Genomic DNA, 13,639 nt, shown 5'->3' with positions numbered 1-13,639 from the left:
TGCTGGCCAAGGTGCAGAGGGAGCTCGGCTCTGCCTCGGTTTCCCTGGCACGTGAGCGGTGGCACCCAAAGCTGGGTGGCCCTGGGCACCCCAACCAGAGCCAAATTGCGTCTGCTTGTGCCGGGCCAGCGGTGGCCCAGGAGGCTCCTGGGCTGGGCTGGCAGCTGGGAGTGGTGGCCCTGGGGCGAGGCTGGCACCATGGCGGGGCACCCACGGGTGCTGGGGAGGAGCGGGAGGGCAGGGCGAGGATACAGGGCGGGTGCTGGCTCTGCTGTTGCTCCGAGCCCTGCCGGGAAAGGGCCCTGCACCCCGGGGTCAAGTCTCCCGCAGTGGCCCAGGGCCACCATTACCCCCGCTCCATCCCCAAGCCAGCAGAACCCCCCCGAGAGCGCCAGCTCTCCGAGACCTGGCAGACCTCCCAGTGCTGGGAGCCTCTTGGGAACGCGCTGCAGTGCTGGGGGCTCCGCGTGGGACCCCCACATAGCCGATGAATGCGGGTGCAATCATAGCCCTGGGGACCCCCAGCCCCTCACCGCGGCACGTTGGGACCTCGCCAGCTCCATGGCCCAGCCGAGCCCGGCCGACGCGGTGCCCCGGCAGGCTGGCGGTGCGGAACCGGGTACTGAGATCCCCTTCAAGGTTACGATCACCCTCACCGAGATGGGTGACAGGGAGGGGTCCAGGGGGGCCCAGAGTCACCCAGCCCGGCCGGGCTCCCTCCTGGCGCTGCTGAGTCGGAGGAAACGGAGGAGCCGGGTGCCGGGGAACCAGCCTGACCGGCTCCCCGAGTGTCAGCACCTGAGGAATGACAAACCTCCGCTGCGCCAGGGCTGGGTGCTCAGGGCTGGGTGCTCGGCGAGGGCTGGGTGCTCACCGGGTGACTCTGCCGGTCCGCCCAGCCGCGGCGTGCAGGGAGCAGCACCCCTAGCCCCGCTTGGCACGGCACGGCACGGCACGGCACCCCGCTCACCATCCGGCCGGCGCGGCAGGACCCTCAGCCGGCAGGTACATGGGGGTGCAGGGTGGGTGCCCCCGGGCGCGGGGTGCTGCCTGGGCTGGCCCAGCTTGCATGGGTGCTGGCAGGGAGGGAGGCTTTGTGGTGCTGGGAGCCGGAGGGCACTGGTGCTCCCATCCCAGCTGCCACCTGTGGGGGCTGCCCGGTGCTTGGACCCGCGCCCTGGCTCGGCGGGTGCTGGGATGGGTCCCCACTCACCCAGGATTGGGATCAGCACTGGCTGGGGAGGGGGGACAGGGCTGGGAGGTGGGGGCTGAGGCCAGCTCTGCCCCTCTCAGCTTCAGCCCCCAATATCGGGGGGCTGCTGGGGTTGTAACCCCGCTCCTGGCACCAAAGTGCATCCCCAGAGCCAGCGGAGCGAGCTGGGGCTCCTCCACCTCTGGTGGCCTCACGACCTGGGCTGGGGGGACAGTGGGGCTCCCCTGTCACCCCTGTCCCCCTCCTCCCCTCGGGGCACGCAGCCGCCCGCGACACGGCTCGGCGTGGGGAGGCAGGGGCAGCGAGGGGAGCCGGCGGTTCCCCTGCCCTCGTTATGAACCCCAACCTGCGCAGCAGCCGCCCAAACCAAATCCTTGATTTTCCTGAAGGCGGCAGGTCCGCTCTCACCCCGCGGCGACGGGGCTCAGCCCGACGTGGCCGGAGGCTCGGCTTAATCCGTGGTCACCGGCTCAAAGGCAGCCGCAGCCGCTGCCCTTGGCCCCTCCGTCTCTTCTGAATATTAAACGGCACCTTGCGCCTTTTACTTGGGTGCTGGGAGACCTGGGCTGGGTGCTGGGAGACCCTTTGGGATGGTGGAAGGCAGCAAACGAGCTCAGCGGTTTGGCTTGGCTTGGCCAGGGGGGATTAATTAGCCGTGCCGGGTGCCCCGGTGTGGCAATACCGCTGGGATCCAGCGTGGCGTGTCCAGGCGGGCAGGGGTGGCCGGCAGGAGCAGCCGGGAAGCTGCAGGGTCTGTGTCCTCGTGTCCTCGTGTCCTCACATCCTTGTGTCCTTGACCCACCGTTGCAGTAGGAAATATTTTAGCAAAAAATGGGGTGTTGGGGGAGAGCAGGGCTCCAGGGTGAGCTCCTTTCCCAGGGCTGGTGGGGCACCGGGTGGCCCAGGGTGGCACTGGGTGCCGGATCCAGCGGCAGGGATGGGAAAGACAGACCTGGAGATCTTTGGAAATCCAGCTCCGGGCGAGAGGTAGACGTGATGCTGAGTCAGCGGCTCCCGTCTTCCCCCAGCGCCCCGGTGCTGCACGGAGCCGGCGTCCCTGTCCCGGTGCCACCCCGGGGCCACGGGCACGGCAGGGCCAGGCACCGCCAGTGAGCGCTTGAGAAACCGGTGCTGAAGCAAGCCCGGGGCGCAACCGGGTGCCGGGCGGCTCCGGCTCCAGCTCCGGTGGGATGGCAATATTGCAGGGCAGAGATGGGCCACGTCTCTGCGCAAACCGCCCTGCCCTGGCACCGCCGGCCCTGGCAGGAGCTTCCCCGGCGCCGGGGTCCCCGTGTGCCACCGCGGAGGTCCCGGCTCGGGATGCCGGGGCTCCCTCCAGCCTGACCCTGCTCTTGGCCCTTTGCTCTGACACCCGTCTTGTCCCCAACACATTTAAGCAGCTTTTCCTCTGCACTGCTGAGGGGACCCATCCCTCTTCCTCTGGCGGGTGCTGTGACCCTGGGGATCCAGCTTGACCCTGGGGATCCAGCTGTGACCCTGGGGATCCAAGCTGTGACCCTGGGGATCCAGCTGTGACCCTGGGGATCCAAGCTGTGACCCTGGGGATCCAGCTGTGACCCTGGGGATCCAAGCTGTGACCCTGGGGATCCAAGCTGTGTCCCTGGGGATCCAGCTGTGACCCTGGGGATCCAAGCTGTGACCCTGGGGATCCAGCTGTGACCCTGGGGATCCATGCTGTGACCCTGGGGATCCAGCTGTGACCCTGGGGATCCAAGCTGTGACCTTGAGGATCCAGCTGTGACCCTGGGGATCCAGCTGTGACCTTGGGGATCCAACCTGTGACCTTGGGGATCCAAGCTGTGACCTTGGGGATCCAGCTGTGAACTGGGGAACCAGCTGTGGCTTTGCCCATGCAGATGCGTGGCCCCACCCAGGCTGGTCCCAGCCTGGAGCGGCGCTGGCTGTCCCAGACGAGGTCTCATCGCCTCCTGGAAAATGACACAAACTCTTCCTATCTGTACCGGAAAGACCTGCCGGGCCGGGGAGAGCAAGACGCGGAGGGCGCGTGGCGGGCTGGCAGGCAGCTGCCTGCACCCGGTGCTTCTCTGCCTGCCCCCAACCTCCCCGACCCCCCTTAGGGATGGTAAAGCCCAACCTGGAGCCGTCGGGGGATGACGGGGTTAGAGGGGGGCCCAGCCCCAGGCGGTGCAGGATGAGGCCCTTTCCTGAGATGTCCCCCAGGGAAACCAACCCTGGGGGCTGTGCAGGGAGGTGTCCCCGTCCCCATCCGGGGGACCCCAAACTCAGCCTGTCCTCGGCTGAGCCCAAAGTCCCATCCCCACCGTAGCCGGGCGGTGACACCAAACAGCTCCTAATTGGGAGATGCCGAGATGCCGGCACGCTTCCGGCTCCGTCCCCGGCACCTGCTGCGTCAGCTGCTTCCCCAACCCAAACCCAGCAGTAAAACCCTTCTGGGGCAGGGACGCAAGCACGTCACAGCGACGCCTCCGCCGGCGTCCCCCCCAGCCAAGGCGGCGCGCGTGGCTGGGTCCCCTGCCCTGCGCCCCGGGGACCACGGTGATGCCCACCCTGCAGCACCGAACGCACGGGCGCGGGAGCCGAGTGCCGGGTACCAGCTTGGATCAGGGTGCAAGCGCCGGGTGATTAGTGCAGCTCGTTTTCTCGTGCCGATGGGGCTGCAGAGGCGGACAGAGCCATCCCACCTTTGCCGAGCAGCAATAGGGAAGGGTCAAGGGAAGATGCTGCTCAGGTCCCCACCTCCTCCTGCGAACCCCACGGCTGCCCCAGCCCCGGTCCCGGGCCCGGCCAGGCCCTTTTCCCCTGCAGAGCAGCTTCCCTCTTGCTTTTTGGGCTTGTTTGTTTGCTGCATTTGCTGACTCGGCGCAGCCCTGCTGCCCGCCTGACTCATCCCGCAGCTTGGGGCACGGCACAGCTCGGGGCATGGCATGGCCCGGCCGGATCCTGCACACTCACCTGCGCTGCGCCGGCCCGCCGGGCTCTGCCGGAGCCCACCTTGGCGGCACGGCGGAGCTCCCCACCATCTCTGCTGGATGCAGAAGCCTTGGCACAGGCAGGCCCACGGTGCCCGCCATGTCCTGCACGTGCCAGGATGGATGGCGTGAGCACCCCGAGAATTGCAGAGAGCCCCAAAGCCACCTCCTGTGCTCATGGCCCCCCCCAAAATGTCCTGCAGGATCAGAGGGGGTTTTAGGGTCTGGCTCGGGGTCCAGGGCTGGTCCCTGCAGGGCGGTTTCTGCTCAGCTTTCTCATGGTCTCCTTCTCTCCCTGCAGCTCTGCCAGCCCCAGCGCGGCAGCCGCGGGGGCCGAGCCCGGCAGCGCGGGGTGTTACGGGGCCGCGGCAGCCCCCTCCCCGGCCCCCCGGCATGGATACACCATTCCGGCATGCCAAGGCCAGGGGCTTCGTCTCCAGCGCGGAGCTGAGCATGAAGCAAGCGGTGCCGAGCGCGCCAGGTCCCGAGGGCAGGTCCCGCTTCCAGAAGGTCTCGCTGGTGTCGCGGCGGCTGGAGAGCGCGGGGAGCGCGCGGGGCCGGGAGGGGAGTCCCTCCCGCGTCTCCCTCCTGCTGCAGGCCTGGGAGAGGGAGATCGTGGAGAAGACGGCGGCCGGCCCCACCACCGTGACACACCGGGAACGCTCGTCCTCCGTCAACCTCCTCAAGGACTTCACCGCGCACAGCCCCATTTTCTCGCAGGTGTATTCCCCCGCGCAGAAGCCCCGGCGGCAGGACGAGAGGGGGAAGGCGGGGGCCGGCGGTGGCAGCGGTGGCACCCCCCCACCGGTGGGTGCCCCCCATGAGATGCCCGTGCACAGGGAGAGCTACGTGCACGGCACCCTCCTCCCCACCCGACCCGCCGAGCGCCCTGCGGGGGGTCCCGGCGAGGGTCCCGGTGCCCCGTGCGGGGCTGAGCCCGGTTGCGTCCCTGCCCTGCCCAGGGCCAGGCACGTCACCGTGCTGCGGACGGGCAGGGACGCAGCCAGGCCTGAGCCGCGGCTGGCGGAGGGAAGGGAAGCCCGAAACGGGATGCACGACGCTGCTGGCACCACGACGGCCCTGCCGCAGCGGGAGAGCCGCGAGCAGGACGGCAGCAGCTTTGCTGGGGCTGCAGCGGGCAGTGAGAGCTCGCCGGGCACCGCAGAGGACACCGGGCTCCCGGCTGAGGGATCCCCCGGGGAGAAACACTCACCACAAGCCGAAGCCGCGCCGGTAAACGCAGCCCTGAGAGACGGCGACAGGCCCGGGGACCCACAAACCAGTATAACCAGCTCCCCGCAGTGTCCCTCGGCGGACGCCGGCGGCCAGGCTGATCCGGCTGGTGCGGGAGAGGAAAGCGCGGCAGACGGGGATGGCACCATTTCAGCCACGCCATCGAGGACAGAGAGCCCCCCAGGAGCTGGTAGCACCCCCGAAAACCCCTCCTTGGAGGCGAGTGATGGTCCAGAGCCTTCACCCGAAGCACCAGCATCTCCGAAGGCTGAGGTTGAGTTGGAGGGGAACGAGACGACAGGGGACCCCCAGAGCACAGCCCAAGAGCCCGAGAGCAGCCCAGAGCCCCCCACCGAGCCCCCAGCCCACGACCCACTGGCCGAGAGCCCCCCAGATGCGACCGAGGAGGACCCGGAGCTGCTGGTGGACATGGAGATCTTCGTGGACACGCTGCGCAACATGGAGCCCTCGGAGATGCGGAAGGCGCCCAAGGCCCCGCGCCAGCCCCGGCCGTCGTCGCTGGGCCGCTGTGCCGCTCTGCCCCCCATCCAGGAGGACCGCGTGGCCCCCCGCGCCCCCGTCTCCCTGCCCGAGGCCCTGCGCGAGCTGCTGGCGCGGGGCCCGGCGGGGCGGTGGGAGGAGAGCCCCGAGGAGGAGGTGGAGATCGAGAACCCTTACCTGAGCCCTGATGAGCGGGCGCCGGCGGGGACCCTCCATGGGGCACCCGGGGACAGCACCGCCAGCAATGGCTGGGTGGAGGGGGGCTCGCTCCTGGGGACACCGAGGCAGGCGGGAGCAGAGGAAAAGGGCAAATCGGTGGCCGGGGGCTTGGCCGAGCGGAGCATGCTCTTCCGAGGGAACGTCCTTAAGGGCATGGCGCTGCTCTCCCACTTCTTGGAGCACCGGGCGGCTGCGGCCGACGAGGGGAAGCCCTACTCGCGCCTGGACAACAGTGTGCTCTACAGCCGCTTCGTCTCCCCCAGTACCGCCCCGCTCGAGCTGCCCGGCAGGGACAGTGGGGGCACGGGCTCGTCCACCCCCGGGGACCACAACGGGCTGGGCCCTGGTGACCACCCTGGCCCCGAGATGGCCGTGCTGGAAGCCCCGAATCCCGGCTGCATCCCTCCTGTCACCGAAGAGCCAGAACGTGCCATGGCCCTGTGCCCCACTGATGTCCTGGTGAGTGAATCCCACCACGCGGTGCCTGGGGAGATGCTCTGCCCTCCTGGGCACGTGGGGAGACGGTGGGGTCTGAACCCCCGGAGCATCTTTCCCTGTTCCCAGGACATGGTTTGTGCTTCCCGTCGGAGAAGCTGTGGGATGAAAGCCCCCGGTGCGATGGGAGGGTACTGGGATGGGTGATGGGAGGGTGCTGGGATGGGTGACAGGAGGGTGCTGGGATGGGTGACAGGAGGGTACCAGGGCGGGCGATGGAGGGTATTGGCACAGGTGATGGGAGGGTACCAGGATGGGTGAAGGGAGGGTCCCATCCTGGGCGACAGCAGGGTAGGAGGGCGGGTGACGGAAGGGTACCAGGTCAAGGGATGGGAGGGTCCACCATGGATGATGGGAGGGTCCCGGGGCAGGCTGATCCCCAGCAGTGCAGGAATGATCGAGGTGTGGCTGCTCGGGGCGGTGGGAGGGATTGGCAGTTGCCAGACGCGAGGCTGCGGCTGCGGCTTCCTTGGGCTGCGGGGAGATGGCTGGTGCAGCCGATGTCCCTCTGCGCTCCTCACGCGCCTGTCCCCTCGGGTGTTCACAGCAGGAGGACAAGGAGGGCTTTGAGAAGATCAACATGAGACCCGGCAAGGTACAGGGAGAATGGCGGGGCCGCGCTGGGCTGGCCGGCCGGGGCGCGGTGCGGTGCGGTGCGGTGCGGTGCGGTACGGCAGCACCTCTCCACTGTGTCCCCCCCCCCCCCAGATCATCCTCTTCTCCGAGGCTGGCTTCGCGGGCCAGAAACGGGAGATTTGGGGCGACATCCCCGATGCCACGTCCTGGGAGCTCTCGCACACCATCTCCATCCGAGTCATCCGAGGCGGGTAGGGGACCGCAGCAGGATGAGGACACGTGGCGAGGACGCGGAGGGAGGGCTCAGGCGGGGCTCGCACGCTCCCCGTGCTGGGGATGACGGCCGGGTCCCAGCCTGGGCTTCAGGAGTGACCGTCCTGCCGGTGCTAATTACTGTGGCTGCGATCCAGCATCGCGGCGGTGGCAGGATGTCCCCACCCACATGCTGCCCCGAGGCTCCCGATGGCTGCGGGTAAAAAGCAGGAATTTTCCCCCCCTTTGCTCCCACCCCGCTCCCAGGTGGGTGATGTACGAGAAGCCGAGGTTTCATGGGCGCAAGTGCGTGCTGGCCGAGGGGGACGTGGAGATCGACAATCCCTGGACGGCGTACGGGCAGAGCGAGCAGCCCCGTGGCAGCCGGCCCTTCCGCATCGGCTCCTTCAAGAGGGTGGTGCGGGTGAGCGCATGGACCCCCCCGAGCCTCCTGCTCCCACCCATGTCTCCCAGCACCCGGCAAGTGGGGGGTGCCGGACCCCTGTAACACTGCTCTGCCCCACGCCAGGATTACCGCACCCCCGAGATCAGCCTGTTTGCGGAGGAGAACGGCGAAGGCACCCAGCTGAAGTTCACCAGCTCAGCCGAGGACACCCGCGCGCGAGGCCAGGCGCTCTCCGCCGCCTCCATCATTGTCCACTCGGGCCTGTGAGTGGGACCGTGGTGATGGGTGGGCGCCGGGTGGGCTCCAGCACGGGCTGTAATGCTTTCCCCCTCTTCCCCAGGTGGCTGGTTTACTCCAAGCCTTTCTTCGACGATGACCCCTACGTTTTGGAGCCAGGCGGGTACCCCAATTTAAAGGCTTGGGGAGCAAAGGACCCATCCATCTGCTCCATGCACCCCATCAGGCTGGTGAGTGCTGATTGCTGGAGCGTTACTGGTTACTGGGGTGCCGGGGCCATATCAAGCCCTGGGCATGACAGGCGAGAGCATCTCCCAGCAGTTCCCAGTTCACATCGGTGAGAGTTCGGTGTGGAAATGTGCTGAGCATGGCTCTGGAAAGTGCTCCTGCGAGTTAGTGGTAAAGGAAAGCAATAAAACAAAGCCCAAAAGAGCTTGTTCTTGAATGAAAATGACCCAAAAAACAGCTCAGGCTTTAAAGGGGGGGATCAGATGTCCCCGTGCCGTCCCCTCCTGCCACTGCAGCCTCACTGGGGCTCCTTCTCCTTCCAGGGCTGCCCCGTCGTGGAGAGACCCGGCGAGCCGCAGGTGAGCCCCGAGCCAGTGCCCGGGGAGGCCGTGGGGCCGGGACGGCCGTGGGACCGCACTCACCCCGCCGTGTCCCCAGGTGCTGATCTACGAGGCCGCAGGTTTCCAGGGCCGCAGCTTCACCATCAGCCGAGACATCTATGACCTGAAGAGCCTGCCCGGGCCGGCACTGCCTACCGTGGGCTCCCTGCACGTCCTGGGCGGCTGGTGAGCACTGCGGGATGGGCAGCACGGGCAGGGCCGGCATCCTGGCTGGAGCAGGCTGGGAAGGTGACGGTCACCCCTGGGAAAGAGCTCGGAGGAGCTGCCCGGGGCTGTGGGGTAGCCATGGGCACTGGAGAGGCGTGGATGGTGTCCCCGTGTCCTGGCACGTGGAAATCCTCCACTCCAGAGACCTCACTGCCCACGTCTGCTTGTGCCACAGCTGGGTTGGCTACGAGAAGGAGGGCTTCCGCGGCCACCAGTACCTGCTGGAGGAAGGGGAGTACCAGGACTGGAGGCAGTGGGGCGGCTACAGCAAGGAGCTGGTGTCCTTACGGCTGATACGGACGGTGAGGGCAGGGGTGGTGGCATCGCTTGGGGACAGACCCAGTGTGGGCAGGGAGAGCCAGCCCCCTCGGTCCCATCCTCATCCCGCAAAGGGAGCCTTCCCTGCCTGCGTCAGGCAGCTGGGCATGGCCTGAGTTCCCCCAAACTCATCACACACAGAGGTCCAGGTGCCCAGAGCTGCTCCCACCCTCCCCGGGGTCCCTGAGGCCGGGCAGGACCCCGGCTGTGTGTGTGGAGAGTGCCTGGCCTGCAGCCCCTTCCCCCCCACAGACCGAGGGGCTTGGGGGGGGAACTCCTTCTCCCTGCAGGACTTCTCCGACCCAGCACTGGTCCTCTTCGAGGCCATGGACTTCGAGAAGGGCCCGAGCGTGGAGCTGAGCGAGGCGCTCCCCGACACGCAGCTGGCCGGCTACGGCACCATCACCCAGTCCATCCACGTGCTGAGCGGCGTGTGAGTACGGGGATGGGGGAGAGGGGGACGGGGGGACGGGTGAGGGGTGGCTGAGCCAGCACCCACATTTTCCCGGCAGGTGGGTGGCCTACGAGGGCACCAACTTCTCGGGCGAGCAGTACGTCCTGGAGAAGGGGGTGTACCGCAACTGCGAAGACTGGGGTGCCACGGATTGCCGCATCGCCTCGGCACAGCCCATCCTGCAGGTGAGAGCACCGGACACCCCCCCCCTTCGCTGCGGGACCCCCCGGTGCCGGCGCAGGCAGGGCTGGTGGGGGCCGGCAGGGGCAAGACGCCAACCAGCCCCGCTCTGTCTGCTTCCAGGTCGGAGAACACAACCTCCATTTCGTCTCCAAGGTCAGGGGCGACGGATGGGGAGGGGGACGTGCCCCCCTGGGGGACACAGGCCCTTGGGGGGTGGTGGCGATGCTTTGCCCCCCTCACCGAGCCCCTCTGCTCCCCCTCCCCAGATCCTGCTCTTCTCAGAGCCCGACTTCTTGGGGGACCACGTTGCCTTCGAGGAGGACCAGGACGCCCTGCCCGCCACCTTCGTCCCACGCTCCTGCAGAGTCCGCGGGGGCAGGTAGGGTGTCCCGGCGCCTCGCTGCCTCCGGCTGGGGACGGGAACAGGGACATCACCCCGGCCAGCAGCCCCGCAGGTGCCCGTGGGGGCTCCCCCGGAGGGCGGGCAGGATGGGGGTGCTGGGGGGCTGGAGGAGGGGATGGGTGCCCACCACAATGGCCGCGTCAGCCCGGGCACGCTCCTCCCCACCAGCTGGATCCTGTTCGACGGGCAGGCCTTCGCGGGGGAGCAGCACGTGCTGTCCGAGGGCGAGTACCCCACGCTCAGCGCCATGGGCTGCCTCTCCTCCACCGCCATCCGCTCCTTGAAGAAGGTCCCGGTGGTGAGTGCCACCAGCACCGGGGCAGAAACCCCCCAGGAACCTCCTTTTTCCCCTTCCACGGGTACCCCCGGTGCTGGTTCTCCAGCCTTGGAGCCCTTCTGCACCCATGGGTGCTCGCTCCTCCCACTTGCCCCCCTCACGCCTCGTCTCTTCCCCCATCCCGCAGTTTTTCTCGGAGCCCTCCATCTTCCTGCACGGGCTGGAGTGTTTTGAGGGGAAGGAGATCGAGCTGAACAACGAAGTGCGGAGTCTCCAGGCAGAGGGTTTCAACAACCACGTGCTGTCGGTGCGCGTCAAAGGCGGGATGTAAGTGAGCCCCAGCCCTGCTCTTCTCCGGCCGGTGGGTGCCGTCTGCCTGCCTGGGGGTCACTGTGCTCTGCCCATCCCCTCCCATCCCATCCCATCCCGTTCCGTCCCATCCCATCCCATCCCGTCCTGTCCCCCACAGCTGGGTGCTGTGCGAACACGGTGACTTCCGAGGGCGCCAGTGGCTGCTGGACTGCACCGAAATCACCAACTGGCTGACGTACAGCGGGCTCCAGCACGTGGGATCCCTCTACCCCATCCGCCAGGTGAGTGCTGGGACAGGACGGGGCGCTGGCACTCGGGGGGTGAATCCCAAAACCCCTAGGCAGGCGGCTCAGATGGAGCTAAAGAGCTGCCGGTCCCAATGGCTGGGAGGAAGATGTGGCAGTGGCTGCGGGTGAGCTGGGGGAGGCAGCGGGGCACGGCCTGGAGAGCAGCAGCACGCTGCCGACAGCTCTGGCCCGTGAAAGGCGCCACCAGCCCAGCGCCGTCACCCCCCGATCCCTGTCCCCCGCCCTGGGAGTGGCCGCTGCGGTGGCGAAACATTCCCCGTGGGCAGGCACCTTGCAAAACACCCCAGCATCCCGGCGGGGAGAGCCGTGCCCGCGCCAGCTACGAGAGACAGGCCAGGGCCACAGCCGTCGCCCTGGGGAGAGGCAGGGACGTCCCGGGGGGGACGAGGAGGACCAGGGGTCCTCCCTTCCCAAAGCCACAAGCCGGGTGAGGTCCTTCCTCGGCCAGCCGTGGTGTGTGGGGCCAGAGGTGCAGGCAGCAGGGCTTTTCGGTGCAAAAAAGGTTTCTCTCTTTCCAGAGACGGATCTATTTCCGCATCAGGAGCAGGGAGCTGGAGCTCTACCTCTCTGTCCCCGACGACGTGGAGGACATGAAAGCAGGACGTGTGGTGGTCTCCAGCCTCAGCGAGCAGAGCAGCTCCGTCTGGTACTATGAGGACGGGCTGATCAAAAACCAGGTCAGGGCTCACGTGTGACAGCCAGCGCCACGGAGGGGACCAGGGGAGCCCCTGGCAGGACTCCTGCTGGGGTACTCCCCACCCCACAGCGATCTTTTAGCGTTTATAACAGCTTCTCCCAGCATCTGACCTCAGCCTTGTCCCTAAAGATGAGTTGATTCTCTCCTCCTCAAGTCTCCTCTGGAGACATGAAGGCATGTCTGCCTCCCCTGAGGGGTTTTCATCACCCTAATCATCCTCACCTCTCACGGAGAGGTTTTCCATGAACCACTCCAGAACCAGCTGCATTTACAGGGAAATCCCTCCGAGCTCCAAGCCTTTGCACTGGGCTGACCCGGCCACCGCCGCTCCTTGCAGGTGGCCCCCAACATGAGCCTGCAGGTCATCGGGCCAGCCGGGAAGGGTGCCAAGGCCGTGCTGTGGTCCGAGACCCGGATGCCGCGTCAGACCTGGAGCATCGATTCTCAGGGACGGATCCACAGCCAAATGTTCGAGGACATGATTCTCGATATAAAGGGTGAGGCCTCAGCGCCGGCACAGGGGCTGCTTTCCCAGGGACCCCCAAAAACGGGGTGTTTGGCCGTGAGATGGGGCACCCACCCCTTCACTGCCATCAGGAGTGCGATCTGGCCTCCTGAAACCCTGCCCTTGCTCTGCAGGTGGCCGATCCTACGACCGGGACCACGCCATCATTTGGGACGTGGCTGAGGAAAGACCCACGCAGATCTGGGACATACAGGTGCTATGAGGGGGCGGCGAGTGGCCCTCTTGCCCAGAAGTGCCACGGGGCAGGACGGGGACACCCTGCCAGCGTCCCCGCACGGGGGTGGGAGGCCTCCTACCCCACGCACACTGCACCCCAAACACCCCTCTGCCCCGGCTGCTGGTGTGAAGGGTGCCCTCCATCACGAGGGGGAACCACCCCACCTCCCTCCTGGGGAGCCCCATATGTGGCTCACGAAGGACCCCACAGACATGACCAGCGCGGGACCCTCCGGAGAGCAGCAGAGCCCCTTCCCCACCACCTTCCCCCTCTGAACTGTATTTATGTACGTGTGTAAGATACGGCCCCCCTCGTCGGGGCCAGCTCTGCCTGGGTGGTTGGTGTCTTTGTCCTTGTCCTTGTCCACAGCCTGGCAGCCCCCACGCCGAGGAGGTGCCCCCCATCCCAGCACCTTGCCCCCCGCCAGCCCCACAGCTCTGGGCCTAATCCTGCTCCCAGGATGGGAGCCCGGTGCCCCCTAGCGTCCACGGGCCACAAGCAGCACCGGGGTCCTGGGTTTTGAGAAGGGAGGCGCAAGCCGAGCTGTGTCCCCGGGAGCATGGAGGGCTGCCGGACCCCACCAGCCCCAGCTCAGGGGGCAGCCCAGCCTGCTCATGCTGTGTGCTCAGGGGTGTTCCAGTCGTATCACCCCAGAGTTAGCTCTGCTTCAGCAGCGGTCAGTGTCCACGCTGCTGAGCTGCATCACGGCTCAGGTCACTCGTCTTCAAGGTCACTGGGACAGAAGCCTTCTCCATCTGGGTGAGGGCAGGAGCTCCCCAAGGACGTGACTCAGAACCAGAAGGGACGTGGGGTGAGAAATCCACACGCGGAGACATCAAGCGCTTCTGTCCTCCCTGCTGGGGAGAGGAGACGGCTGCCGGCAAGGGCCCGGTTTGCTGAGCAGGTTGAGCCCAGTTTGGGGAGAGTCACTACAGCCATCACTTATCAACCCCGCAGCGAAACCGGGCTGTTCTGGCAGCGACAGACAGCGCAGTGCCTCCCCG

At 67.3% G+C, this 13,639-nt stretch overlaps 1 protein-coding gene across 1 annotated transcript; it reads left to right on the top strand.

The window, feature by feature from the left end:
- The first annotated feature begins 4,578 nt into the window (after positions 1-4,578).
- Positions 4,579-12,620, top strand: CRYBG2 (crystallin beta-gamma domain containing 2). Its single transcript, XM_075173803.1, has 19 exons — positions 4,579-6,597; positions 7,181-7,228; positions 7,342-7,460; positions 7,729-7,885; positions 7,991-8,130; positions 8,208-8,334; positions 8,656-8,691; positions 8,771-8,898; positions 9,116-9,242; positions 9,549-9,691; positions 9,771-9,897; positions 10,016-10,048; positions 10,162-10,274; positions 10,467-10,596; positions 10,763-10,902; positions 11,045-11,168; positions 11,714-11,872; positions 12,230-12,389; positions 12,532-12,620. The coding sequence occupies exons 1-19, from the start codon at positions 4,579-4,581 to the stop codon at positions 12,618-12,620; spliced, it is 4,119 nt and encodes a 1,372-aa protein (XP_075029904.1).
- The last annotated feature ends 1,019 nt before the right edge of the window (positions 12,621-13,639 follow it).

This window comes from Calonectris borealis, chromosome 25 (assembly GCF_964195595.1).
Source record: "Calonectris borealis chromosome 25, bCalBor7.hap1.2, whole genome shotgun sequence".
Taxonomy (NCBI): Eukaryota; Metazoa; Chordata; class Aves; order Procellariiformes; family Procellariidae; genus Calonectris; species Calonectris borealis.
The sequence above is the reverse complement of the archived record's forward strand: the minus strand, read 5'-3'. Positions and strand labels throughout refer to the sequence as shown.

What these genes read in the sequence shown, in the direction of transcription:
- CRYBG2 (XM_075173803.1), top strand. Translation starts at nt 4,579, where the DNA reads ATGGATACACCATTCCGGCATGCCAAGGCCAGGGGCTTCGTCTCCAGC. An exon ending in CCTTGAAGAAGGTCCCGGTG is followed by an intron (nt 10,597 to 10,762) that starts GTGAGTGCCACC and finishes CCCATCCCGCAG; the next exon opens with TTTTTCTCGGAGCCCTCCAT. An exon ending in GTGCGCGTCAAAGGCGGGAT is followed by an intron (nt 10,903 to 11,044) that starts GTAAGTGAGCCC and finishes TGTCCCCCACAG; the next exon opens with CTGGGTGCTGTGCGAACACG.